General features: G+C 38.3%; 2 protein-coding genes across 4 annotated transcripts in view; one reads left to right on the plus strand and one right to left on the minus strand.

The window, feature by feature from the left end:
* Positions 1-12555, plus strand: part of LOC135253533 (XK-related protein 4-like) — a 75117-nt gene extending 62562 nt beyond the window's left edge. The window contains exon 3 of the mRNA XM_064332920.1: positions 377-12555. Within this exon, the coding sequence (XP_064188990.1) occupies positions 377-1335 (959 nt within the window). The 3' untranslated portion in view covers positions 1336-12555. The remainder of the gene's footprint in view (positions 1-376) is intronic.
* A 4078-nt stretch (positions 12556-16633) lies between these two features.
* Positions 16634-27077, minus strand: LOC135253534 (DGAT1/2-independent enzyme synthesizing storage lipids-like). Of its 3 annotated transcripts, XR_010329647.1 has the most exons (8): positions 26766-27077; positions 25419-25820; positions 22989-23156; positions 21574-21767; positions 21411-21471; positions 21089-21228; positions 17467-20508; positions 16634-17344 (listed from the first exon to the last, which is right to left on the minus strand). XR_010329647.1 is itself a non-coding variant. In XM_064332921.1 (7 exons), the coding sequence occupies exons 2-7, from the start codon at positions 25744-25746 to the stop codon at positions 20404-20406; spliced, it is 996 nt and encodes a 331-aa protein (XP_064188991.1). In that variant the 5' UTR covers positions 25747-25820; positions 26766-27077; the 3' UTR covers positions 16634-20403. The 3 variants fall into 3 exon arrangements, 2 of the variants coding, with proteins under 2 accessions (XP_064188991.1, XP_064188992.1); XM_064332921.1 differs by having other exon boundaries at positions 16634-20508; XM_064332922.1 differs by lacking the exon at positions 26766-27077 and adding an exon at positions 25913-26733 and having other exon boundaries at positions 16634-20508; positions 25419-25835.
* Between the last annotated feature and the right edge of the window lie 417 nt (positions 27078-27494).

Raw genomic sequence — 27494 nt, forward strand, 5'->3', positions numbered from 1 at the left:
GGATTTTCTCTTTTGCAGACAAGACTTTATCAAGTGAAAGAGCAGAATCCATTGAGAAATATAATTTCAGATTAGGAAAAAATGATTAAACTTGTGGTATTATTATTATTATTATTATTATTATTATTATTATTATTATTATTATTATTATTTAATTGGCTACATTGCAAAAGTGTCAGAGGTCATCACATTATGGTAATTGAGGGGGGGAAAAAAACTTTTTTCATACTGATTTATTTCTTGTTTGGGTCCATTTGATTGTATGCAAAATTTGACAGCTGCTCCTGTTATTTAGAGGTTCACACTAATAAGAATATATATTTACATCAGTGACAGAACTGACATGTTGTTTGCCATTTGCCCTTTGCTTTCCCAGGTCTGACTGCAGCCGCTTCCTTGGTGTCGCTGGCCTGGGCCCTGGCCTCGTACCAGAAGGCGCTCCGTGACTCCCGAGACGACAAGAAGCCCGTCAGCTACCTGGCCGTCATCATCCAGTTCTGCTGGCACTTCTTCACCATCGCTGCACGCGTCATCACCTTCGCGCTCTTCGCCTCCGTGTTCCAGCTCTACTTCGGCATCTTCATCGTCCTGCACTGGTGCATCATGACCTTCTGGATCGTCCACTGCGAGACCGAGTTCTGCATCACCAAGTGGGAGGAGATCGTCTTCGACATGGTGGTGGGCATTATTTACATCTTCAGCTGGTTCAATGTCAAGGAGGGCAGGACCCGCTGCCGCCTCTTCATCTATTACTTTGTCATCCTTCTGGAGAACACCGCCCTGAGTGCCCTGTTTTACCTGTACCGGCAGTCGCCCAGCACCGACGCCTTCGCCATCCCTGCCCTCTGCGTCATCTTCAGCAGCTTCCTCACAGGGATAGTGTTCATGCTCATGTACTACGCCTTCTTCCACCCCAACGGGCCACGGTTCGGCCAGTCGCCCAGCTGCATCCTGGAGGACCCCACCGCCACCTTTGCCCTGCCCCCAGAGGGCGCCACCAACTCCCTGCGGGCCGGCCAGACCCGGGCTCCCGCGGCAGCCGCGGTGGGAGTGGACAGGGATCCCAAATACGTGGAGAGGGACGGCTGCGCGCCCGTCTTTCAGGTGAGGCCCACCGCCCCTTCCACTCCGTCGTCCCGTGCCCCGCGGATCGAGGAGACGGTCATTAAAATAGACCTGTTCCGGAACAGGTACCCGGCCTGGGAGAGGCACGTGCTGGACAGGAGTATACGGAAGGCCATTCTGGCCTTGGACTGCTCGCCCACACCTCCCCGGCTCCAGTACAAAGACGACGCTCTGGTACAGGAGCGTCTGGAGTACGAGACCACACTGTAGCCTGTGGGGATGGGGGAGAAAAAAAAAACGGAAAAAATGATTCAAATTTTAGACGATCAACTTGGGTTAACAGCAGGACTGTGGCAATAAGTTAGTTGCTCCCTCTATATATACATATATAAATATATAAATAGCATTGAACCATGATGTTGATTGTCATGGACAAAAGTAGGCACGATTTATTTGTCGATTAAATGATTATCAATGTTTTATAATGATTTTTTTTTACTCGCTGTTGTCGTCGTTCTTGTTGTTGTTGTTGTTGTTGTTGTTTTTATTAAACCTGTCAGGGAATACTTTAATATCAGTAAAAGGCCACATTTGCATTCAGCTGATACCCCCTGATTAGTACAATGCTGATCTCACAGTCTCACCCAGGGTCTTCAACCACAGTAGGCACGCAAAGGCTGTCTTCCCGTCTAACAGAGGACAGGCTTCTCATTTGACCTCAGGTTGTCCAATCAGTGTCCTGTAGCTGGCTATTAAATCATTTATTACACTAAATTTACACATTTATGATGTGGTCTACAGAAATAGCGCATACAGTACTATTTTAAAAAAGCAGTGTACCCAAAGCTGCATAGCTATTCCAGTCTAACATTATATAACTATTATATAACCAATGTGGTGGCAAAAATAACGGTCCACCTGTTATTTGAGGCAAACGGGATAAAATTAAAATTCTGTTTAGTATCCCTGCCCCCCCCCCCCCCCCCTTTTTATTACAATATTGTCCTTTCAAGAGTACCACTCTTCCAACGCTGGCTCTGTGTGTATTGCATTGACCTGTCATAGTGCCAAAAGCTCTGTTACTGTTTCCATCTCACTACAAACTCTGGGCCACCGCCAAGCACTGTTAAGCAGAAGTACCGGATTGTCTCTTACTTGAATTTGAAAAAAAAAATAAAAAGCTTGATCAACCCACTGGCTTGTGCCACGTGAAGTGAAATGTTGGAGTGGGGGTGCTCGAAGTCAGACTTCCTGGTTATGTTCCCAGTGGAAGAAAAACGCATCTCTGGCAGCTTGGATAAACAGCCCGGGGTTGACTATGGTGCTGTGTGCTGCTGTGCTGGGACATGTACGGAACAATGCGACAGGAAGAGGAGAATCAGCCACGCACCTCTCCAGCCAAACTTACATGCCTCACGACAAGGAGCCATTTTACTGTAGGGTTAAAGATGCAGCATTCCTTTTTACTTCGTATGTGACTGCCATTGTGTGTTTGTGTGTGTCTGTGTGTGTGTGTGCACAAACACACGTGCATGTGTGTTAGTGTGTGTGAGTGTGTGTGTGTGTATGCGCACATGCACGAGTGTGTGTGTTTGTGCGTGTGTGTGCATGCGCATGTGCATGTGTGTGTGTGTATGTGTGTGTGTGTGTGTGTACGTGTCTGAAAATGACTGACACGGGTACTTTGATTAACCTTACTTCGGTTACTGATATTGTGGTTTATTTGAAGCTAGCATTCACAAACAAAAAGGCAAATGATATCTTATGCATTTCCAGCACTAGTGTGCACTTTGCTGCTCTACTTTACTCAAGACCAAGTAAGGGCTTAAACCACAAATGTCACTCAAACAGCCTCAAGACAGCCCTCTGATAAAGCAATTGTACTGAGTGGGTTGAGATAGCAGCTAAAGAAGTGCTGAATGTGAGATAAATAAAAAAAAAGCAGACATGATTGCTTTTGATAGCACATCTGTGAAAAAAAAGAATACTGTATCTTTAAACCCCAGGCAGGATTCATTACAAAAGGAATGTTTGCACCTTTCGTCCTCGGCTGTGGGTCACAACCACCCCTTTTTCTCACAATGTTATGGAGTGCAAAGGTGACTTGCCAAAGAAATGCAAGCACAAAACCTTCCAGAGGGAGAGATTATGGCACTGTCATTTGGTGTCTTATTCTTGTTATCATGTCTGATGTGTGAAAAAGGATGAAGAACAGAGTTTGTTTCTTCTCAATTGAATTAACCATAGCTGATGTTTCCCTTCTGGTGTAGATATTGATTTCCATCTTATGCTGTTGATGACCTGGCTGAATGACCGGTTACTAACTGAAGGGGTACACACTTGATCGGGAATAAAGTACAAATAATGGATACAGTGAGAATATTTTACTTTGTATTCACTTTTGTTTGTACTGCAGTTTAATATAGTTTGCCTTTTTGTCTCTCATCCATAATGGATGCTGTAATATATCACAAATATCACATATTGTCTTGTGCCCATATTTATACTGTACATTTGAGTTTCAAATTTCTTGTTCTCCATATGTTCTTGTAAACATATCAATCATTGTAATTTTACGATAAATCAACAGGTTATTTCCTAAGTCAGTTGCTCATTGTTTTCTTGGAAATAACTTTTTTCATTACATTTAACATTATAATGGCAGCATTCAAGATTTGGTGACACCAAAAGATGTAAACTGTAGAGTTTTCATGGTTTCCTGTTACACTGTCTGACAGGCACATATTCTTTTTTCCTTTTCAACTTATGAAGTAATTTCCTTTGTAATTCATGCATTAGTAACAATCTAAAACGAATCAAGTTTTATATAGAACCCTGTACCTATAACTAAATATCAGTCTGATGAATATTAGATTTGTAGGAGGCCCATTTGCATTTTGTAAAATCCTCAAAACAAGCATATCACAAAAAAATGCACATAGATGTGCTACTTGAAAAACAAACAAAATGTTTCGCCATAGAATAAATCTTAATATTAACTTACGATATGTCAGTGTGAATTCGCTTTAATTCAGTCTTAAAGGGTATTTTGTGACAAATTGTCAAGTGGGTGCTATGTAATGCCTGTGTAGCTTCCGTGAACATCCTTCATTTCTATTGTACCATGAGCAACACAACACTGTTTCATAGAGAGGAGCCTCTGACACTAGTCTCAGTGAGGGTGCTGCAGGAATGTCACAATGTATCACTTAGACTCCATTATGTTCCAAAACTGTGTTAAACTGCAAGACATTACCATTGCCAATTGACACCACTTCTTTCTGTGTGCACAGAGCAGATACTGACTGATAAGTTTTATTATTATTATTATTATTATTATTATTATTTATTTTATACTTATTATATTTTATATTTATTTTTTTGATACAATTATCAAATATGAATCTTCAGAAATTGATGTGTGCTTTTTTTTTTTTTTTTTTTCTTTTTTTAGATTTTCTAAGACATTGCTCCAGGTATTACTTTTTGTCAGAACACAGCATAATTTAAATCTTGTCTGTTTTCATTAGGGATGAAATTAGTCTGTTATGGCTTTTGCAAACTCAAGCTCCTATAATAATGCTGTGAAATCTCTGACCTTTAACATCGTTTGGGAAAAAACTGCTTGTACTCAATAATAATAGTAATAGGTTTCCTTTCATCATATTTTAAAGTTTCATTTACAATTGGAATAACATACTGTGCTGAAATGTAAAATTTGTTGCTGAACTAAATGTAGACATGCTAACCAGTGCTCAGTTTCTTATGAACAGTGTGGGTGGGGGGGGGGGGGGCAGCAAAAGCAGTAAAGTGAGAATAATTCATGAATTCATATGAACAACCGTGGCACATTACATCAGTTAAGGATATAGCTATGGATTTTTATTTGACTTAAAAGCAATGTAGGTGTTTGCAGTGCATTATGTTTTAAAAGATACAAACATAAATGTTGTCTATGTGAAGCATTAATACGAAAATGGGATTTAGATGAACAGGCTGTGAATGAATAGCTATTGCAAAGCCCTGGCAGTCAGATGCAGTGTTCTCCTCCTACATTATATTGTGTTCCAACTGGCTCTGAAATGAAAATGAGCTTCTTGTGTCTTCTGAAATAGTTTATGTCCCTGGTGAAGGCATCCATTAAGATAACAAAACTGGCTAATCAGGTTTCCCATTTATAAAGTGAAAGTCATCTTTTTTTTTAAAACCACCATACTAATATATATTATATGTAATATTCTATTGTACCATGGAAGGACATTCTGTTCTTTGTCTGTAAGTAGATTAATTAAATTTCTTCAGAGGAATATTACTTTACAATGAGTTTATATGTGGCTTTGTCTCTATTGCTGCTTTCGAAGATATCTGACATTTTATTTTTCATGATGATTGAACATTATCAGGGCTCATCTTGTACAATGACTTATATGGGCCTCAGACAGCACAAGCAGTTAATAACTTCCAGAACCATAATGTCACATGGATCAGTATCCATTGCCCCGATATTAACTCATCACCATGTCAAAGATTATTCTTTGAGGATCATTTTGCCAGACTGTCCATTCAGCACAGCATTTCAATTTATTAATATGCGGCACGGCCAACATCAAGACAGACTTACCTGGCTCCATTTACCTCCGTTCAAATAGATTCATAAGCTTTGTGATCATTTCCATCAATGTGTTACCCTATGTAAACATAATTGTAATTAAATTGATGCATAGAGTTTTGACCAGTTACAGCCAATATAGCCAAATGTTTGTGACTGCACAATTTCTGTAGTAACATATATTTTTTGAACAACCCAATATAAATCCTTCTGACATAGCCAGTTCACCACACCAATGGTCGGTTATTGTTAGAAGAAAGAACTTATAAGAAATTATTTTTTCTGGCAATATGCCTCTTTAGGTGAAAGGAAATTATTTCACCCTATTTCGCTATCTCTGTTCACACAAGGAGCACCTGCCTAGTCAACCATGATCAGTTTAAAGGGATAGACCTCAAATATTTTGATTACCTGCCTCCTATGGTTGAGTGTTAAATCAGGAGATTCCCCTACACCATATTACCACCTGTGTAATTAGTTGTCTCTTTCTAGGCAAAGAACAAAATCTGAATATAAATTCACTTGATGCCTTTTTTACAACCAAAATATACCTTTGTATTCTTTAATCTACCCAGTAATGCTACCCAGTTATTTATTTATTCATTCATTCATTAAGCAGAGCCTCAATGTTGCAGTGTTATTGTTGAAAAAATGCCACACAAATGGTACTAGTCAGGTTAAAAAGTAGGATTATGGAGGAGCCATGCACATTAGCTTTCCACCTTATGCTGTTTTGTTTATGTAAAAGCAGCTTCCAGGAGGTGCTCACACACAGAAGAGACACTTTCTTAAAGCTGACATGGTGAGCAAATTCACATCTGAAAACAAATCAGACAGTCCTGGCTTTTACACAAAATATATACTGTCACTGCACAAGCAAATGTTCTGCATTCAAAACTGCCTTTCTGAAAGTTCTACTGTGTGTCAGAATAGGTAAGCTTGGTATTTTGAGTTCTTTTTTCAGATTTAAATAATGGATGTGAGACAGTGATGGAATACAAATACTGTTTCAAAACCTAATGTTTTCCATCATATAGAGCACTCTACTCCAGGCATCAGCGTTCAGACTGTGTTTTGGGCGGGCAGAGTGGATTAGTTTGAATATGTAAAGGCATGACTGTGATCCATTCAGGAGCAGGGCAGTGCCCCATAGTCTTTTACTGCAGGTGTTTTTAAAATAATGAAGGGTCTTGTCAGACATTTGTAATGCAAGAAAAATTCAAAATGAGGACAAACAGTCCAGAAGCAGGCAGTGGCATTACCATAATGAGGCCCTGCCGTGATAGGGTTTCGCCACTGCATAATCACCTCAGGAAACAGTTCCTATCCAGATAACTCGTTAAAAGAGCAATCACTCAGCAGAATAGGAATGGGATGGGATGGGGTCCGGGTCTTAAGACACCTCTGCTGAGGCTCAAGTCAAAATCTGTAAGACAAGAACAGCTCTGTATGCGCTTACTACTGGGAACTGCTGTAAGACCTCAGTTACATAACCACCCTCCAGACATCAGGACTCAGTTCCTGTAAAACGTGTGAGTTCCGCGCCCCTGTACTGTTAAATTGGCTCCAGTGCTCCTGTGCGATTTGCTACTTGTTTCAAGGCAGGTTGGACCGCTTGTCCAGCCTTGCTTTAAGCACACAACAGCTGCAGCATGTATAGATGGAAATGAGTCGGGAGAGCGTCCTGAGGCCCTTCCACTTTGGCTAAGCTGCTCAGCACATTAATAAAGTGATGGAAATGGGACTGCATATTGTATAAGTTTTAGGAAAATCGTAGCCTCGCGAGCCAGTCTCTTTTTTCACTTCGTTCAACAGAACCTGGCCAATGCCTTGACGTTCTAGGCATAGACGAAGAGGCAACCTTCCTGGGAGAACCAGTACACTGAGACAGACAGTTCGATTAACCAATAGGGAAGCTGCCCCAGAAAGTACATGCGTTCGTCCAGACTAGGAAAATCGCAGCCGCCATAATCCATGTCCTGCTGTGTGAATAGGATACTCATTCGGGAGGAAACGGGTCAGGAAGCAGTGTGGAGGAAGCTGAGAGCCTCCTATTCCGTTTCCCCAGCACTCCTGGGCTGAATCAACCCACAAAATAATAAATAAATAAATAAAATGTTGAATGTGAAGTGTTGCTCTTTTGTTCAAGTTCTGCTGGCAGGCTACAGACATATCCTGACATGATTGTATGTAAACATTTCTCTGTGGGCAATCCGTTGCTAATTATTATATATGAGTATATGAACAATGGGTAGAAGTCATTTTTCCTTTTTCTTCAATGAATAATGCATTCGGAGTTTTGAAACATTTTCTTTTCCCTTTATTCTAAACAATTTATGATAACAATAACTGTTTATAATACGTTAGGCTGCAAAAATGATGAGTCACTGTGCCACATAATTAAATGAAGCTGAAACCAATTATTCCGGTTCACACAGATCATTCGTAGGACACTCAGGTTGTCAGAGACCACAATAACAGGAGCAAAAATCCATAACAGCAAAAATGCTGTTTTTAATGACTGGATTTAATTATTCCCAACACAACTCATCCATCATACTGCATAAATCCACTGGCAGATATCAAACAATATTTTACCTCCCATGGTCCTCGATTTTTATAGTGATTTTTATAGTACATTTTTTAAGAGGGCATAGCTGACTTGTTAAAGTAATTAGACTTTTGGCACTCAATGCATAATGTTAATTATGAATGGGGCTGATAGATTTCCAGTAATGAGGATGTGCCACGCACATTGCCATGGGGCTTGGTGACTACTCTAGAGGAAGGAGTCAGCCTGTTCATCACTGGTACGTTATTTCTGACAAATGCACTAAAGTCTCTAAAAAGCTGTGGAAAAACTTCAGCCGGTATTATGTGAGGACAATGGCACTCTAGGGTTTTATTACATTTGCATATATACGGTGAGCCCAAATTGGATATTTTTAAAATGATCAGATCATCATTCGTATATTGATGTATGTGAAATCAAATTCACTTTTAAATATTGAACAAAACACCTGGAAGAGATATTTAAGTGTACAGCAATCAAAAATAATAAAAAAATACAAATCCCAAGTCCCAGCCATATTCTGATTCATGCTGGCTCAAAATTCTACCTTGTAAAAAATATGTTGAATAACTATCATGCTTGCTGGATTTTCTGCTGGATTGTAAAGAAATGCCCGGCCTTTGTTTCAAGAATTACAAATTACAAAGTGAACACACAGAAATGCTTCATAATTTTCCACTGCAACCTTGTTTAATTATGTTCAGTGTCCTAGTAGATAGATATTTATTTCTGTAATCTTGTATCTTTTTGTTGATAAAGGTGCTCAAAGCCAACAAAAAGAACAAAGACAATTTGGAGTCAAAATGCTAAATCCATTCGGCTGATTTGCATTTTTTCACAAGAGTGTCTTTTTTTTTCCAATTTCTCCTTGGAGAGAAATGCTGAGCACTAAGGACTGTATCCACACAGTTCCATAAACTTCTGACATAATGTATCAGAAATACAGATACAAAACGGCATCAATGTAATAATGAGCTTAACTATTTCACTCTATGCCACTTGCTTGCAAGTTAAGTTTAAAGATATCTGAATGTCAAATCAATGGCATGGGGGAAACTATATAAGAATGACTTGTCTATGTCAGAGCAGGAACCTGGCCAACAGTAAACAGATATCTTCAACAACAGAATCCAATATAATAGTACAAGAAATGAAGTGCCCCAGTGGTGTCAGTTTAAATTCTGTAAAAAAAAAAAAAAAAAATTATATATGTTTTTAGCATATTAATAATGCTGTCCTAGCCTTTAGGGAGCAAAGCTTGTGAGTACTGTAAGATTGATTCTCGAGCGAGGCCATGCCTGTGCACCGTTAAGCATGCTGCTTATTCTAAATTGCTTCACTAAAAGTATCTATCTCTATAAATGGATAATGTGTCAAAATGTAAGCTATGTAAGTGTCTCTGGATAATGGCATCTGCCAAGAAAGTAAATAATGTGGTGTGTTATTATTCAAGTATTCTCAATAAATTATTGTCATTTGCATTCTCTTGAGAAAACATTGGCTTCACATTTTTTATTTTACTCTTCTATATAATAAGTTTAAAAACGTATTTATTTTATATTTGTTTACTTTTCCTTGCTTTATTACACTAAAAATGTTTTGTGCAACTAATTGCAATTGATTGAGAACATAAATTGAACTAGTGGTTTATATAGAATTCATAGATATTTAATTACATCCATAAGAATTAATTTCTGAAGAGCTCACAAAAAAAGAAATATGTGGGCCTATTCACTACTCATCTGAGAAGTGTATAGCTGTATGCAGCTGCACTCAGGCATATTAAAAAAAAAAAACATTTTGATAGCTATTTTTACACAATCAATGTATTTATTTTCAAATTTAATTAATATTTATACACTACGTGTTCTGCATGTTGTTACCATTTTTACACATTTTTTTAAGTATTCAAATGAGGCTAAAATTAACTGATTGTCTTATTTGTTGACCTAGAGCAACATCAGTGGCAAATTATTGTATTGTGTATTGAGTAAAGACTGGGTGTATGTATCAAATCAAAAGTATACTACACTGACTTTTGAATTTGTTTTTCTCTTTCCAATCATCCTTTTGAAGCCATTTATTTTGATCACAAACAACTTTATTACAAAAAAGGACAAACTGTCTTTTCGATTTGGGGTTTACACCTTCTCTTCAAATAGATGGTCAAATTTTGTTGACTGGTATTAATAGGGACATTCTAATAGGGACTGTATCTAATTGATTTAATTAATTTATATCATCTTATCCAATTTAAAAAAAAAAATTGGTCTAAGGATTTGCTTAAGGGAAATATCAAAGTTTATAAGAGAAAAAAAAAAATTCATTATTACCAATATTTGGTATGCATGGCTATAAGAAACCCGATGTTAACGTTAATAAAATGAAGATAGATTTTTCTAGAAGTTTATCTGAAAGAGATACATACAATTTATGTGTTCATCACCATTGACTCACAACTGAATCCATACTGTACACTATGTATAAATCTTCCCATTTAATGAATGATTGCAATTCTACAGGAATATAAGTACTGTTAAAAATATAGACATTAAAATATGTGATTAATATAGTAATCTGCCTATTTTTTAATGGCTCAGACCCAAACACAGATTCCAAATAGGCTTAATTTTCAAGCAAGCGATTACAGCTATTATCTCATTTCTTTTTTGACATTGTGAAAATATTTTAAATGGTATATTGTACATTTAACTACCTCAGCTAAGTTTGCAGAAATGCAGTACCCCCTCCACCATTATATCAGAACCACATATATTTCTTAACTGCTTTTATTTTTATTAGGTCATCAACTTTGAAAATATACAAATGGAATGCAGAAATTGGATTATAGGGTTAAGATAATGAAGGGTATTTCTATTACATACGTCCATTATCAAAAATTAAATCCTTGGTTTGAATCATACAATCTCTTGTGACAATACATGCTGCTTACATCTGTTTAATTTGCCTTAAAATAGTTTTGTAATCTTGTGTTTCTCCTGTTGTGCTCTTTTTAAGTTCTTAAGTATCATTGATGGCACATTGAATAAGAGTTCTGAGAATAATGCAGAATAGGATAAATCAGTGGAGTTCTCAGTTGTCTGGTGTGAGCTTGTTTGGTGTGATATTGCACTTTGGTGCAGTTACTGTGTTTATACTATGGTCCATTTCCTCAACCAGATGAAGAGGGGCTTAAAGGCAAAGGGAAGGTTAGTGTTCCTCGTGACATTGCTTCAGTTTATACTGCTATGAACGGATTCGGGCAATGCTTTCTGACCAGCAGAGAGTTCAAAATAAACAAAAAAATAAAAATGCATGTAGGGGATTTCTGCACATAATCAGTTGGGTTAATTGGTAGAAGAAGAGTGCAAAGCACATGCATTTTTTGTTTATCTGGCATATACAAAAAATAATGCATTTTCCAAATATAGCACCCAAGTGAGGCTGCAAGCATTACTGAGTTTTTTTTTTTTTTTTTAAGGTCATGAATTTGCTAAACGATTCCTGGTCTACCCACTGTCACCCAAATACAGATTCATTTGGCTCCACGTGTGAGGGTGAAATCTTCAAACAATCTGCTCAGGGGGAGATCAGTGGATATACAATGTTTGACAGGAGAGTCTGACTGCCATGCGTAGGAATTTTGATTTGCATAGCTAATTTGTGTTCATTTGAAGGGTTTGTAGAATACTACCTGTGGATTTCATTTATTTATGTTAACCCAGCTGTAGTGCAAGCACAGTAACGTATTATGAACATAGGAACAATGGTATTCAAATTTGCGTGTAGTTTAAATCATGTAAACATGATGTACAAAAGTACAGTACTTGGTATTTTATTTGCAATGGAAGATTAAATAGTTGCTGAAAAATATTTGAACTGTAAATAAATGTATGCAAATTTAAATGTTAAAAAGAACATTCCTATCAGTGCTGATTGTGAAGGGTGTCTATTGACTAGAGGTTGCTGCCACAAGAAGGCAGCTTCATGTGATATAGTAAAGATAAAACTAGTGTGGTGTATGTGATGTATTTTTAAAATAAGAAAAAGAATAATACCATATTTATTTACCTTTTTGTTTTTTGTTTTTTGTTTTTTTGTTTTTGGTCTGTTGAGTAAGCTGCATTTTGTGATGAAAGTCAGAAGTTGTGGTTTAAAATTTAAATTGGTTATTTCATTTTGTTGTAAAATTAAACCTAAAACAAAAGAACCTTAAATTTTTGTAATTCTGGATTTTTGTAATTTTTTTTTTATTTTATTGCAACACAAGGTACCAAATTCATTTAATAAAGTACACTGTGGTCATTTTGTCAGCCTCTATTGCAATTATGATTTATCATCATATTACAATGCCTTTGGAAAGTATTCAGACCCCTTCACTTTTTCCACATTTCCACGTTACAGCCTTAGTCTAAAATTGATTAAATTCATTTTTATTCTCATCAATTTACACCCAATAACCCTTAATGACAATGTGAAAACAGGTTTTTAGAATTTTTTTGCATGTGTATTAAAAATAAAAAAATGAAATATCACATTTACATAAGTATTCAGACCCTTTGCTATGACACTCAAAATTGAGCTCAGGTGCATCATGTTTACATTGATTATACTTGAGATGTTTCTACAACTTGATTGGAGTCCACCTGTGATACATTCTATTGATTGCACATGATTTGGAAAAGCACACACTTGTCTATAAGGTCCCACAGTTGAAAGTGCATGTCAGAGCAAAAACCAAGCCGTGAAGTTGAAAGAACTGTCCATAGACCTCTGAGATAGGATTGTGTGGAGGTACAGATCTGGGGAAGGGTATACAAACATTTCTGCAGCATTAACCCTCTTATTGTGTTCAAATTAACTAATTAACTAACAACTTTTATGTTTGGGGTCAATTTGACCCCAGCAATATAAACCTCCAGAAAATAATTGTAACAGAAAGTGTTACCCAAGTTTCTCTCTCAGCTACTTTAGGCCTTTCTACTGACCATCTTAATAGCCCAGTAAATAAAACATGACTCTCCCCATCCTCCCCTTATACATCAAGTATTGATTTTATATGACTATTGCGAAATATGCAAATCACTGTATAATCTCATTCATTGACCTAAAATGGAAAACAATTTTTTGGTGCTTGCAGGGCTTTATGTTGGTATTAATTGCTCATTAAAAAAGAAAAATAACACTTGGAAAGAAACACACCTTTTATTATCAAGCATAGTAACATTTTATGTTCGGGGTCAATTTGACCCCAGGAAAAAAATACAAAAAATGTCATCATTTCAAATGTTTAGGTTCAGAAAACACTTCAGAACATCAATAAGTAACACATGACAGTTATATATAATGAAGAAACACCAATAAAAAGTAAATTAGTCACTAGAATTGGGTTTTGATAAAAAATGAACATAACAGTTCAACTAGGTACCCGTGGGTATCAATTCTTTATTCAGACGAGATAGGTGCAAGTTTGTCACGCTCCTGTCGACCCTGCCTTGTTTCCCTGTCATCAAAGCATATAATGCGGTAGAAAACATGAAATGTCTCCATGTGGCTGGAAAATTGCCCTATCAGTGTCAGCAATCCAAAGGCTTGCTGTTGCTTCACATTTTGACTTGTACACTCCTGCCAAAATAAGCAACCCAATATAGGATTGCTAGTGGGTCACATCCAGCTCTTTCCAATTGTCACCATACACAGTTTGTCTTCTCAAGAATATCCTTTTGCATTGATGGTGTTATGAAGAGTTAAAATGCAGACTTTATGTCTTGTACATGACTGCTAGCACATCTGGTGGGGCCTGGAACCATTTTGATGACATTGGCAGTACTAAGTCTACCATGTCTTTCAACTGGGGATCCGAACCATAGTAGTTTTCCATTTTTGGAAGTGAACATGTCAGTTCTTGGTGGTTGAGAGATGACAGGGGGGTTTATTGGTGGTTGAGAAACAACAAGAGGGTCAGAATGAATGTGGTATCTCAAAGGCTTCATTCTCATCATCAGAGGAGGATGCCACATAATCAGGGTCCTCCTCAACATTATCCTCAGTCTCAGACATATACTCATCTAAATCACTTTCACCCTCCAAGATCTGTGACAGAACCTCAGTGGCAGAAAATATATGCCTCTGTCTGGTGGTCATTTTCAAGTTGAGGCACAAATGCAAAGAGAAATGGTTTAGAGGGCTGTGTGTGCAGCCCTTATTATAAGTTTTCCCCTGCCCCCATGTTGCGTGAATTATCAGAGTTCTCGCGGGAACTATGTTTGCCCCACCCCCATGCTGCGAGAATGATCAGATTTCTCCTCACACACACACACATACACACACTCTCTCTCTTTCTCTCTCTCTCTCTCGCACACACACACAAATTAACGTGAAAGTGCCCTCAGTATCAGCCAACACAACAGAAACAAGATCAAAATGATGGTTTTATATAACAATAGAGCTTGGGGTTAAAAAGACCCCAACAACACCGATGCGTACAGCGTGGCCTCCATCATTTTTAAATGGAAGAAGTTTGGAGCCACTAGGACTCTTCCTAGTGCTGGCCGCCCGACCAAACTGAGCAATTGGGGGAGGTGACCAAGAACCAATGACCACTCTGACAGAGCTCTAGAGTTTCTCTCTGGAGATGGGAGAACCTTCCAGAAGGACAAGCATCTCTGCAGCACTCCACTAATCAGGCCTTTATGGTAGAGTGGCCAGACAGAAGCCACTCCTCAGTAAAAGGCACATGACAACCTGCTTGGAGTTTGCCAAAAGGCACCTAAAGGACTCTCAGACCATGAGAAACAAGATTCTCTTGTCTGCAGAAACCAAGATTGAACTCTTTGGTCATAATCTGGAGGAAACCAGGCACCGCTCATCACCTGGCCAATACCATCCCTATGGTGAAGCATGGTGGTGGTAGCATCATGCTGTGGAGATGTTTTCAGCGGCAGGAACTGGAAGACTAGTCAGGATCTAGGAAAAGATTAATGGAGCAAAGTACAGAGAGATCCTTGATGAAAACCTGCGCCAGAGTGCTCAGGACCTTAGACTGGGGCGAAGGTTCACCTTCCAACAGGACAACCTAAACACACAGCCAAGACAATGCAAGAGTGGCTTCGGGACAAGTCTGTGAATGTCCTTGAGTGGCCCAGCCAGAGCCTGGACTTGAACTCGATCAAACATCTCTGGAGAGACCTGAAAATAGCTGTGCAGCAACGCTCCCCATCCAACGTGACAGAGCTTGAGAGGATCTGCAGAGAAGAATGGGGGAAATACAACAAATACAGGTATGCCAATCTTATAGCATCATACCCTAGAAGACTCAAGGCTGTAATCACTGCCAAAGGTGCCTCAAAGTACTGAGTAAAGGGTCTGAATACGTATGCAAATGTGATATTTCAGTTTATTTTTAATAAATTTGCAAAAAAATTTTAACCTGTTTTTGCTTTGTCATGGGGTATTGTGTGTAGATTGATGAGAATAAAAATGAATTTCATCCATTTTTATAAGGCTGTAATGTAATAAAATGTGGAAAAGTGAAGGGGTCTGAATACTTTCTGAAGGCACTGTACATCATTAAATTGCATACATTATTCAGATTAAGTCATGTTTTAGAAATAAATGCATCTTCTAAATAGTTTTTTTTTCTCTGTTCATTGTTATTTTCCGCCTTTCATTGGGAAGTACACACTGCATGAACAGTAAAAACAGGACATTTGTCTATAAATCAGTTCCTAATATTAATAATAGAAAGTCATTGAGGATATGCTCTGAAAAGTGGGTACTTAAGAATGCATTTCCCTATTGCAATGCATGATGTTCATCTCTCAATATAGAACACAGCAGCTCATAATACCACAGGAATCACCAGGGTGCCACTGGCAAGACAGCACTCGTAACTAAAGGCATTATGCTGCTCTGTTCTCATCAGTTCATTAGCAGCCTCATCTCTTAACTTCCTTTAGTATTTATCAGAGGAATATGTGCCATTTTGCAACAAGCCTTGACTTGACTGTAATTTCACATCTCCATTTTTGCAATCAAAAACACATCCCTTAAATCGTCTATTTTTGGCTCACCAAAGTGCATGTGTGGGAAGAGAAATACCCAAGATAGAAATGCTAACACAAAGCTGTGAAAGAAACTATGGAATAAGTACAGTAATGGAAGAGGTTGTTTTTTAGATTGCACAATGTCCACGGTAAAAGTGCTGTCTCTTCTGTTATGGATAAATTGAACTGATCTCCTCATTTTAAATAGACAAGATAAGATGTCATGTTTTATGATATACAACATTCTTGGCTATTCTTTGCTTCTCAAAAGAATAGAGTAAAAATTGAAAATAGTGTACAAGTGGCATTTGAATGCAATAATCGTCATCATGATAAACAAAATGAGAAACACAGGTAATTTTATTTAGCATGAAGAGCACATATCAATTAAACAGGGAATGATCCATTCAACAGAATCTATAAAGTTAGCCACAGCTTTGTCATGCCATCTTTGATAGCAGTACTTATGGCATAGGAAGGCATTTAAAATAGCGAGTAATTATTTGCTTGACATGCAAATGTAGGAATTAAATAATGTACATGCAGCTCAATAATAAAAGGAACACAAAGCATGTTAAAAACAAGACTGATCCTTCTATATGGGATACACAGCAGGGGGTGCTAGATGAGCCTTAAGGCTCTCTGCAAAGGCACACGCTAAAGCAGGGGTGTACAATCTTATCCGAAAAGGGCCGATGTGGGTACAGGTTTCCGTTTCAGTGTTTATCAAGGTCTTGACTGAAGACCATGCTTAGATAAAGAGATGAATTAGGTGTCATAGTGCTGGACTAAAACAAAACATGCACCCACATCAGCATTTTTTCACACAAGATTGGACACCCCAGCTCTTGATATACGGTGCCCCCATGCACTGAATCAGAATCAGCAACCTTGACATGTCTGTGCAAAAACTAAAAAGTGATCCAGTGTCAATGCTTTGGCCACATCATCTCTATAGATTTTATAGGCCATGGAGCAGACCAGGGCTGCCCAACTCTGTCCCTGGAGATCTACCATGCAGTAGGTTTTCACTGCATCCCTAACAAAGAACACCTCCTTCAACAGCAAGAAATCTTGTTGACCTGCAAATTAGGGTTGCAATGAAAACCTACGGGTAGATCTCCAGGAACAGTATTTTGGTGGGCAATTATACATTATGCGTTCAAATAAAACACTGTATGAAGAATTAATTACACACACGTTTATCAACCAGTTTAAAGCATTTACATCACATCTACGGGGGCAAGTATAGCTTCCTGGTTATAAGGACTTATGTCTCCTGAGAAAACTTTGGGGAAATGCCACAATCTCCTGTGATCAAGGCTCTCCATAGCTGGACAAATAGCCACTATCCTTTCTTCATGCTGCCTAGTATTTAACATTTAATGTGTGTGTGTACACATTTATTCATTGTTTCAGTGCAAATAAAATTTGATTTTTAATTGTGACTGATTAACCCGTATAAGAGGCATTAATGAGGGATGCATTTCAAGTACAACAAAAGTAAGCATTTCACACACATTTATCATACAGTACATACACACTGTCATGGACTTGTACACCTTCATAAAATATAACAGTATTTGAAATTCACTGCTTTTATATAATCAGCTTCCATATACACTCACCGGCCACTTCATTAGGTACACCTGTTCAAATGCTCGTTAATGCAAATATCTAAATCAACAAATCACGTGGCAGCAACTCAATGAATTTAGGCATGTATACATGACGATCTGCTGAAGTTCAAACCAAGCACCAGAATGGGGAAGAAGGGTGATTTAAGTGACTTTGAACGTGGCATGGCTGTTGGTGCCAGACGGGCTGGTTTGAGTATTTCAGAAACTGCCGGGATTTTCACGCACAACCATCTCTAGGGTTTACAGAGGTCCGAAAAAGAAAAAATATCCAGTGAGCGGCAGTTCTCTGGGCGAAAATGCCTTGTTGATGGCAGAGGTCAGAAGAGAATGGCCAGACTGGTTAGAGCTGATAGAAAGGCAACAGTAACTCAAATAACCACTTGTTACAACCAAGGTATGCAGAAGAGCATCTCTGAATGCACAACACGCCGAACCTTGAAGCAGATGGGCTACAGCAGCGGAAGACCACACCCAATACTAGCAAGTACCTAATGAAGTGGCCGGTAAGTGTATATGCATTCAAAAAATTGCATGCATACAAGGAAATCAGAAATACATTTATTTTCTGTACAGACATTTTTAAGGTTTTACTAATTATTTTGCCAATGAACCCATTTTAAAGAGCATATTTATAAGCATAGCATCTCTGATGAATACGAAATTCTTCATTTTCCACCGTTTTTACATTTTAAGTATTATATATTAAAGTTTAGTGTGACTCAGACAGGATGTGTGCAGGATGGGTATCATTAAACAACATCTGAAGACCCCTACAACTTGAAAATATGTATCTGGCTAATTAAAAAAGAAGGAACATAAGTCATTTTGGAAGTTTGTTTCTTTAAAAAAAAAAATTCTATGTATTTCTTTGTTTCAACCTGAATTTTTTTTCAAATCATTCATTAAAAAACATACTGCACGAGGCGATGATGGAAAGAAACATTTACACTAAAATGTAATATTTTATACACACAGTTTTTCAATAAAATATAGACAAGTGCAAGAATCAAAGTGAAAATAGCTCTTTTTTACATTTGATCAACTACAGAATTTCATGATATTTCAAATACAATTTGTTATACTCTGTAATCATACAGCAGTATACTGACCTGTGAGACTCCAAGACACTCAAATGATTCCCAGCTCTGTTTTGTTTGTGCACAACAGAGAACACAAAGTGTCCGAAAGATGAATGGGGTTATTGAAAAGACAAGGCATTCCTACAGAGACACTGTCACAGACAGGTTTTCACTGCAAAACCCATATTCTATTACACAACATGGTAATATGGACATATTACACCAACTCTTACAAGGCTTACTGAAGATGCAGTGTGCAGTACAAAACTATTTTGAGACTGATCTGAACAGCGTAGAAAGGCACAGCACCATGGTTAAGACCCAGTGGTCGTGAGGGTGCCAGAATACAAGACAAATCCTAATGGTATGTAGAGATTACATTTCTTCTTACCATATCTAGATCAACACGTCACATATTGAATCGGACCCAGCAAATCGAGATTCACTATTTTTTTTTAATCACCTTTAAAAAAAGGCTATATCTGCTAAAAAAAAGACTCCAGTGGACATTCTGCCAGCACAGTTGGAAAGGTATTAAATTTCCCCCAAAATCCTGGCAGTGGAAATCTGAAGACGTTGGAAACTGACTTGCATAAAAAACATGTAATGTCTCAAAGTGTGAATGGTATGCACTCTTCAGTCTACTGTGTTGGTGGGTCTGCTGGGGTTTTTCCTTTTTCATTTACCATTTGCAATACACACCAATTTGAACACAGAAATTTTGATGCAATTACACGGCAGTAGATATCTGATGTAATGACAAACTAAAAAACTTTGGCAGTTTTGTTCTGAACAGGTTCAGTAGCCTCTGGATAATGTCTACCCAAACCACCGGACAATGGATTTAATCAGTGAGTCAAGCAGAAGCACTCTGAAGAGCCAACCTGTCCAGGGGGCATACCTGTATACAACGCTAGGCTAGCGCACCAAATATGAAATATAGCCTGTGTGACAGACACACACAGCTCCTGTGGGCCAACCTTAACATGGCCTCCTTTTGAACAAATCTGACTGTATGAGTAGAGGTTCTTTGTTAGCATTAACATTATTTAGAAAGCATAGACAGTCAAATATATATATAAATATGTATATATCCACATAAATATGTATATATCCACAAGTACTTAATTGACATCACTCCACTACAAATGATACAAAATTTTTCAGCAAATGCATTGCTGGGTCCAGTCACCCAAATTTAAAACTTTTTTGAAAGTGTACACACGATATAAAGACCCACTGGACGTTAGCTTTGATCTGGAGAACAACAAAAACAACAAAAAAAAACTGTTCTGATAATACTCTGCTTCTCATAATACCATCACTTTACCCACATAACACAGTAAAGTAAGCCGTATGAGCCTTCACCATAAAACAGGAAGGGAAAACATATTTATTCTTCTTTGCGTCTTCTGGGAAATCTTTCTAAAAGGGCCCGAAGAACATTTCCAGGTATTTTTTGGTGTCTGTCAATAAGAGACTGCACTGCTTGCTGTGCCTGAAATTGAAAAGAATGGTTTAGAAACTTGTAATTCCTGGTATTTTTCCATAACAGGATTAAAGTCAGATTATGACGCATGTCTCCCCATCAAAGGATTCTCCTGTAATTACACTCAATAAACTGTGGGGTATATATATTTTATTGACATTCATTTGCATAATTCTAATGGTATTCCACAAAGCCTTGTTGTAACCCCATTAAATTGAATTAATGCTACTCAACTACTTGATGTGTGGGTGGGAGGGGGGAGGCAAACACAACAGGTGTGCTGCAGACAAGTAAATGATATTAGCCTGTTAGTCAAAGGCGAATTCTGTGGCACTCCACAATGAAAAATAAACATGTCACACTAGGCTATATCTTAAATTTCAAATATAAAGCCTTGATTAGAGACTCTGTTCAACCAATGAAAGTCAACTTTATCATGCGCTGAAATTTAAATTTAGAACTTCCATTACATTTAATTCCACGACATTCATTCCATAAATACCTTTTTATGTACCCACTGTTAAAAAATAATAATTAAAAAACCGCAATAAATATGGTGATAAATAATTTTATAAAGAGTAAAAAATACCTTTTCTGCTAACTCAGTTGCAGTTACATTAGGATCATATGGAATTGGATCACCCAAGTATGTGCGAAACTTCACAGGAAAACCTCCATATACTGGTGCAATTGGCAATCGAAATCTTTCATACACCCATTTGAAAAAACCTACACAAAATAAATGGAAAAAAAATTCAGATTTCGTCATTATACTTTTTAAACAAATTTTAGAAAGTGATATTTTATATAACATTTACTGTACATTCAATGTTTAATTGGCACGATGTTGAGTTGTTGAGTAAATTTGCCAAGACAATCTACTACAGACAATTTTGAGCAAGCTTACTTACTTAGAGTTCCAAGAGAACGAAATCCTTCTCTGACATTTTGTGTAAACATAGGAATTATGGGCTGGAATGGGGGAAAAAATACAGATATACATATACTTCACATTTTGTCAATAGATTTACTCGAGAATTAGTGACATGCTGCAAGTGAACAGTGAAAACTCACCACTTTGGAATCGATAGCCACTTGAGCAAATCCCTTGCGCTTGCCCCACAGAAGAGGGTAAGTCTCATCGCTAAACAGGGCCTCCCGTACCCCTCCCGGAGAGATGCCCAGGAGGTGGCCGTTCTGCAGGGCCTTCACACACTCCTCCTGGGGCCCGTGCATCACGCTGAACACCTCCAGCAGCAGCTTGAACCCTGTGGGGCCAGCAGTCAGTGAACCCTATTAAAGGCAATCATCACAACTAACCTACTTAGTTACCTGCTTAGTACATGGCTATATTCAGGGTGATGGCTCTTTATACACTATCCCAAACTGCTATCTTACTAGACCTACCTTCCCCATCCCCCATACACATTTGTCGTTGTTATTGGTCCTTGAATTGTGAAATTTGGTGCAATTCCTTATCACAACACAACGGACAAAATACCAAATTCTTCAATCTTCATATTGTTCTTCACCCTGGGTAAACCGTGTCCAGAGACCCTGGTATGACCTATTACACTGTGTTATGCAACTAGACGCTGCTTAGACTCTGAGGTTCAAAGATGCCTCATCTCCATTTAAGACCTGTAAAATTCCAAGGGGACTGGTCAGGGAGTGCAGCGCGTATACGGCAATAGCCACACAGCGTGGGGGGGGGTCTTCCTGGCCAGGCCCCAAGGACAGGCACCAGAAGAATGCAATTCAACCAATCACTCTTTCTGCTGCACACAAGCCCTAAATATATTTGCTACCATCACACTATACATGCGTCCAGTGAATGATTGTGTGTGCTCTAACACTCTTATGGCTGACCTCCTGCAAAAGCAATATGGTGTGAATGTGTATGCCTAGAACAGTCGCAGTCAAGATCATTTCACAGACACAACCTGTCACTGATGGATGGAAGCCATGATGGCAGCCAATCAAGCATCTGAGGGTTAAAAAAAATGTATGACATGCTATGTAGTAAAAGTATACTTCACAAAAAGTAGTCTTGACAGGTCCCTGACAATAACTTTCAATAGATTGAGTTCTTTACTTTCAACTTCTCTTGTAAATCTTGTATTGCTATCCTGCGGGAAACACATTTTATTAAAGACAATTTTGAGATATTTTATAGATAATTCATTATTAACATTGGGGAAGAGTGCTTAACATGACATTTTACAGTAAACAGTACTTGTAACCACATAAAAACAAGTTGAATCAAAGCATGGGAGCTTAAAAAAGGTTCCATTGTGTCCTGATTCAAAATAGAAGTAATCTTGGGAGGACATACTCTCATAGTCATGGCTGATAAAAGTACGACAGCTGATCTTTATTTTGCTCACGCTGTCCAGAATTCTTTCAGATCAACCACTCGATCAGCATTCACTTCACATTCAGAACAAAAATATTCATTTCACTGCATACGGTAAACACAGCAGATTTACCAGGAATCTTGAAGAGTATGTGGTCGGCAACAGAGTGGCAGGTTCTCCCCTTCTGAATGATGACATTGGCCAGAAAGTAATAATAGTCTATTGGAATAGCTCCGTGATAATAAACAATAAGGGCCGGGCCTTTGTCCGGTATCTTCTCCAAACCATGTATTTCATAACCTGTTGAGGGATGGAGGGAGGGGAAGAGAGCAAGAGTGACAGAGAGTCAGAGAGAGAGATAGAGAGAGGGTGAAATTCTACTTCCTCCATAGTGTTTCTGCTGGATTGCTTTAAGCTGTGGCGTACTGCTACATAACTGCATCCATGTGTTTAAAAACATAGTCTACATTGAAAACAGAAAAAATATAACAAGTGGCAAAAAGGTATAAAAAATTATCCATGACAGAAGCATATTGCATTGAAAGCAAAGACAAAATCAAGCCAAATCCAGGTATGCATGTTAAAATTCTATCAAAGGAAGCATTTCAGCAAAGAGAGGGAGTCATACAGTAAAGAGATTCAGACAGAAAACTGCAAGCTTCAAAAAACTTTCAAAAATGTAGCCAACTTCAATTACAACTTTGAACAAAGAGCTCATAGTCTTGATTCTGTAAATCCTGAGCAATATCTTAGAAATGTAAAGTAATTTCAATATCCAGAGGATAAAAGCGCACACACACCCACACACGGACGCATGCGCGTACACACACACAAACACACACACAATGCACACAGTCTGGTGCCTTAATAGACTAAGTAATGCTATTCAACTGAGAAAGTAGCAATACAATGTTGTTTAAATTTCCTCTGAATTTCTTGAAGTTCTTGAGCAAAGGTGGTGAATCAGGTTGTCCTTTTCATCTAAGCACGAGCAATCTTGAGAGGATGTAATGAATCGCAACTTGGAAGCCTTTCTATCAAGCACCAATACTTGACTTTTTCATTCTTTGCCACTAAGAAATGCTCAAGGGGGCTCAAACATTAGGTATCATTGCCTCAAAAACTGGTACCTTGAACTTTGCATTGCAAGATAATACTACACTGAAAAACATTTGCATCAAATGAGGTTACAATTTTCAGACCCAACCTAAGGCTTATCATTTAAAATGTCAAACAGGTGGCAATTATCTCATTGTTACAAGATTTATGTTAATCAATTTTTACATATTCACAGCAGTTATCATAATGTATCAAATGCATGACTACTGCATGTATTAAGATCATATATCCTAAATTGACTGCATATATTGTACAAATAAAACATACTGAAAACATCACGCTAAAAAAAGCACTTCCCAGACACCACTTCCTCAAAGTAAAACAGCCATTGGCCCGGGGGAGATAGCGTGAACCTCCATGAGCGTTACGCTCTCCCAGTGAAACTCCTCGCTGTCAGGTGAAAAGAAGTGGCTGGCGACTCCACATGTATCGGAGGAGGCATGTGGCAGTTTACACCCTCCCCAGACCAACAGAGGATAGCGCATCGACCAGGAGAGTGGCTGGTCCACACAGGGAATTTGTAGGCTATAACGACTAAATTGGGGAGAAAATGGAAGAAAAATGGCAAAAAAAAAAAAAAAAACGGTCACTGGCTAAGAGCAGCACATTTGCAGCGCCACAGGACAGCTGGGTTCAGAATGACCTCTGAATGTCATACAAGTGATTGATCAGCAGGTTTCCATGCACTGCAAAGCCAGTTTTAAACATGAGGTAAAGCAATTCCATGTTTTCACCCACAAATATAAGCTATAATTTGGGCTAGTTTCCTTTGCTTGCATCCACATATTCTGAAAATGGTTCAAGAGCAACTTCAGCCAGATTATGAACCATGATGTAGCCTATTCTCTACACCCAACCAAAAAACATGGAAGTACACTTATGATTGATTAAATTAAATTACTTCTGTATCTAAAAGAGAGTTTGTGTAATTTATTTAATGAAAAATAACTGAAGGGTCCTATATGGTACTGCTGCCTAATATGCACATTCAGAGACATATGAAACTTCCAGAAAGTCAACCTGGACAACACATATAGAAGTATTTCAAGGTATGAATATTAGTTAAAGTTGACTGCATGGTTAAATAACCTACATTTTTATGGATCTTGTCATTATCCCATAACTCTGTAAGGTGCTGAAACAATAATGTGAGGGAAATTACATTAGGTTATTTCAGAAATAATGTGCAAGTACAGAATGAAACAAAATATCTGACCTGAATGGTAAAATAGGCAATGCCCTGCTGCCCATGAAAATGAAGACAAATGTGAACTAAAAGTAGCATCGCAAGCACGAGTGTCCTTTCAGCTTAAAATTTCTTGAAGTGCAACCACCCATATGAAATCTCACAAAAAGCACATAATGTTTCATACCATACCATACAACCTGGCAATACAAACAGGCCTATTTCAGCTTTCAAAAACCATATGAAACAATAGTTACCATGCCATATAGTCGCATGTCCATCCCACAGAGTGGCCAGTGTTTTTCTTGCACAGTCCCACAAGTTGTTGGAATATGCCTCTTTGAGTTCATTCTTGCGCTTGTAGACATGGAGGAATAGGATGGAAAGGTACAGGAACAGGACAATAACGAAGGGCAGGATGAAGACAACAGCTAAGGGGGTGAAAACCCAAACCAAGTAATCAAGGTAGCTGAAGTAATCTTCCAAACTTCCCAGTCCAACCCACTCCTCCCACAGGTGAATCAAGCAGGAGATATAACTGGCCGTTTCATGTCCCTTCATGCAGGAGTCATTCCCATGAGGCATCCTGTTACACTGCTAGCCTCTCACAAAGAAAGACATCAAAGTGGTATCACGACTGCTTCTGCCTGTCGCCTGACCTGCAAACAGAGAGACTCTTATTATAAGAGTAAAAAATAAATTTAAAATGAACCGTTTCAATTTTAAATAAAACTAATTACAAAGAGTTAACCGAAGGTGCACCTGTCCAGGTCAACACAAGAGAAACTGTTAGCTACTTTAAAACCTAACAAAACGCAAAGTACATAAGTTTCCACCTATCACTAGTTAATTTTTAGCCGGCAAATGAACTACAGTAACACAACGAATTATGCCTATACAGTGCAACACGCACGCACGCGCGCGCGCACACACACACCCCCCCCAAAACTTTCTCTATTATAATGGTTAAACATCCGGTAAAATAACAGCCAGACAGACATGCATGTCACCAGGCTCCAACTACCTCCAACGTCCCATCATCAGATAACTGCTGGCCAGCAGTAACACGAATACCTTCCTGCATTGCGATTGTTAATGACCTAGCAAGCAGACAATAAAAACAGCATTTTGTGAATGCCCTGTCAATCTCCTTTTCGGGGGAAGACTAGGTTAGACAACACAGAGAGCTAATGCTAAGCAACGCTATTTACGCACACGCGTAACATTTGCTTGCTGCTTGGAAATGAGCTACATTGAGAAATAATAACAATAGAAACGACCTAATAGATAGCACTGCACAACCAAAAGTAAAGACGAAAAATAAACCGGAGCAAACGCAGTAACATCAACAAACAGCTGAAGATAGCGGTCCGGCTAGCCAGCTAACCAGCGGCTAAACCTAGCTAAATATTCACGCACCACGGTTAGTATGAGTGCTAGCTAGCGCTTGCAAATTGACCTTGCAGCTAGTTAGCTTGCTAGGGCAAAATGAGACCACACGCTTGGGAAAAAGACGTTTAGCTGGCTTACTAGCTGGCCACACTGGAATTACGGCAGTGCATTTAATAAGGTATTTCGAAAAACGCAAACAAGATCATACAAACCTCGGTTAAACCCACATCCATCTCGTCACTATGATGATACAGAACCATGAGGAACTGATTCGTGTATTTCTTTGTCTGCCTAGTACGACCGGTTTACAGAAAGTGTGGCACCAGGAGGAAACCGTTGTTCATTCATTTCCTCCCATCAATGGTGATGTGATAGCTTGAGAAAATCGTCGTTTTACAATCGTTATATTAAACGTTTTGTTTTTAGCTAGTTTAGCTTCCTACAGCTATCTGTTCCAATTGTATATAGCTAACCGAGCTTAAGAAATAGTTTAACTTGTAGCAGTAACTTGGTGTTAAACTCCTAAAACATTTCCATCAGTTAACGCCGGGAGACAACATTCTCTTATAGGCTACTTGCATGAATAATTGATTTTATTAGTCTGCCTGACTCTGGCTGGTGTAGTTGTAAATGCTGAAAATGACAGAACAGCCTGTATTGACGTATTGATTGTGTCATTGTGCCAGTGGAATTTATAGTCTTATAGAGTAAAAAACAGTTATTTGCCCTAAAGCCTTGATTCCCCCCTCCTATTTGTAGGTCTAAATACAATTAAAACACTTATAAATGTATTCTTTACATAAGTTACGACAAACAAAGATTTGCCAATGGAATGAAGATGCATCTAACAAAAATGTTTCCTGCGCAAAATGGGAAAGGACATTTCAAAATAAGCACATCCACTGTTGTATATCAGTTTCAAATGAGATTTAATTGTCTCA

This window comes from Anguilla rostrata, chromosome 4 (genome assembly GCF_018555375.3).
Source record: "Anguilla rostrata isolate EN2019 chromosome 4, ASM1855537v3, whole genome shotgun sequence".
NCBI classification, from domain to species: Eukaryota; Metazoa; Chordata; class Actinopteri; order Anguilliformes; family Anguillidae; genus Anguilla; species Anguilla rostrata.